The 2360-nt window shown below is 43.6% G+C and overlaps 1 protein-coding gene across 1 annotated transcript in view; it reads right to left on the reverse strand.

Annotated features, from left to right (window-relative positions):
• Positions 1–2360, reverse strand: part of SARC_03639 (hypothetical protein) — a gene marked incomplete at its 3' end in the record, with an annotated part of 13220 nt that overhangs the window by 391 nt on the left and 10469 nt on the right. The window contains exons 11-13 of the mRNA XM_014302568.1: positions 1871–2038; positions 1319–1572; positions 577–809 (exon numbers count right to left, since the gene is read on the reverse strand). Coding sequence (XP_014158043.1) covers positions 577–809; positions 1319–1572; positions 1871–2038 — 655 coding nt within the window. The remainder of the gene's footprint in view (positions 1–576; positions 810–1318; positions 1573–1870; positions 2039–2360) is intronic.

Genomic DNA, 2360 nt, shown 5'->3' on the forward strand with positions numbered 1-2360 from the left:
AGAGGTGTCGTGTGTGTGTGTGTGTGTGTGTGTGTGTGTGTGTGCGTGTGTGTGTGTGTGTGTTTGCACCTGATGTATGGGTACACTTAGTCTACTGATTGTGAGTGAGTTCGGTTTTTTTAATACGGACTGTGCTGTAGATGCGTTACTATACGGCAGTATCTTCCATTGTACTTTGGGTTATAAGGTATTTAGTTGTGTGTACATTGCTCAGCAGCACGCTTGACTGTACACCGTGAAATGGACATGTACCATACTCCACATGGCTTATTGTACATGCCAAATACGTCACCAAAATATACTTGCATACAAACGTAGACATATCATATGTACACGTATATATATATGTACATACATGTATACATACATACATACATGCATACATGCATGCACACATGCACACATACATGTATACATGCATGCATGCCTGCATAGATACATACATATATACATACATACATACACATAAACATACATTCATACATACATGCAAATATACACACAAACATACATGCATATATACATACATGCATACATGTATACATATAGGCATACATGCATACAGATTGTCCATACCCTCCGCCAGTCAGCAGGTGTCGCTGCACGGGTGAACATCTCATTGTGTACCAGTGAGTCCGGCACAGTCTTAGCTAATTCACAAAAGGCATTGTATAGCACTCCCTGCGGCCACTTGTCTCGGCTCTTATTCCGGGACGTCCCGCTTTTGTCTAGCGCGGGCCCCACGAGTGACCAGAATTGTTCGGACGGACGCAAGGCGGCGGTGGAGGGGATGGTGCCACAAGCGATTCCTATTGGTCGATGGATTGAGTCTGGGATTGTCAGTGTGGTTGAACTTTTTCTGAGGGTAGTACGGAGAAAACAATATTAGGCAAGTACGTGCTATAGAATAGCACGTGTATGACATTGTATATGATATAGTATAACATTTGTATGACATTGTATGTATCTTTCAAGAAAGTTAAACGGGTTGGAAACTGTATGGAGAAGCACATAGGGCTCCCAAACCTTAAAACCAAAAACCCAAGGTCGTCGGTATCCAAGTGCTTAAATACCTATTTAAGCAGTGACATCATGTATTGTACCTACATGAGCAACAATGCATCCACTCAGACGAGAGCATTGGTAGGCATTGTGAGTGACGGGGTAATTCGTTCTTTAGTTGTAAGCTCTTATTCTATATCTAATACAACTCTTTCACCTACGCTTCGAATGGACTTCGTTGTTACGAGTAGATATATATATATATATCATGTATGCGCAGAGACACGCACATTCATCCACATATGCAAGTACTCACCTCGTTGCTGGAATCTGCGATAGAGTGAATACAGGGGCACAGCTCCATCCACCCACTGAATCAGTCCGCAGCGTTCGCCCAGTGGAGTTACTGCGTATGTGTTCGTGTAGAGCAGATTGGACGACAAGTTGGACAGGAGCGAATCCTGCTCGTTGCCATGGCTACCGTTGCCAAGACGACCAGCCAGGCCACCGGCAGATGAGAGCGTGGTGTCGCCAAGGAGGGTGTTGACTACACGCAGAAACTGCATAATCCTGTTTTGTGTTGTGTCAAGAACGAACAAAGTATTTACGAGAGTTCACTCGTGCGTGTACTGTCACACAGACTGCAACGCACAACAGTGTACTACAATACTTGAAGACCACGGGCCACCCCACCACTACACCAGAAAGGACAGGACTCTCCGACAATTGAAAGACAAGAACGGCTTATACTGCACCAGCCATGGACTCAATTCTGTCTGCTCTAAACAGTCACATATGTACAATCACTTATTTTGTTTTACACAGAGAGATAGAGAGACTCGTGCCTATCTACGCATGCGTCACTTGCCTTTGATCTAAGTGCATATCTTCCACACCCTTGTACAGGTATGTGTACAGAGCCCCATCAGAGCCCCATAATTTGATCTTCTTTGGCCGGGTGTTGGTAGGTAGAATTTCGACTTCGTCCACGAATCTATAAATAGATGGCTCGGTCAGGCTGGCACCGGACACTCTTCTACACATATCCACAATCAATATCGAAGATGAGAAATACATTATATTTTAGGGCAATGATGTTCCAAGTTACAATACGGATTAATATGAAGTTATGGTTCAGATCAATACGGCAGCCCTCACCACACGTCATTTGTGGATTGAATGAGAACAACCACACTACGAAGCACACACAACAAGTAGCAAGAGGAACCGGTACTTGAAACTGCACTCGCATAAGGCATCGCGTGCAAAATGCTCGACCATCTCATATATACACATACTATATATATATATATATTGTGTGTGTGTGCGTACGTATATATATATATTGTGTGTGTGTG

The sequence above is a fragment of the Sphaeroforma arctica genome, assembly GCF_001186125.1.
Source record: "Sphaeroforma arctica JP610 unplaced genomic scaffold supercont1.189, whole genome shotgun sequence".
Classification (NCBI taxonomy): domain Eukaryota; class Ichthyosporea; order Ichthyophonida; genus Sphaeroforma; species Sphaeroforma arctica.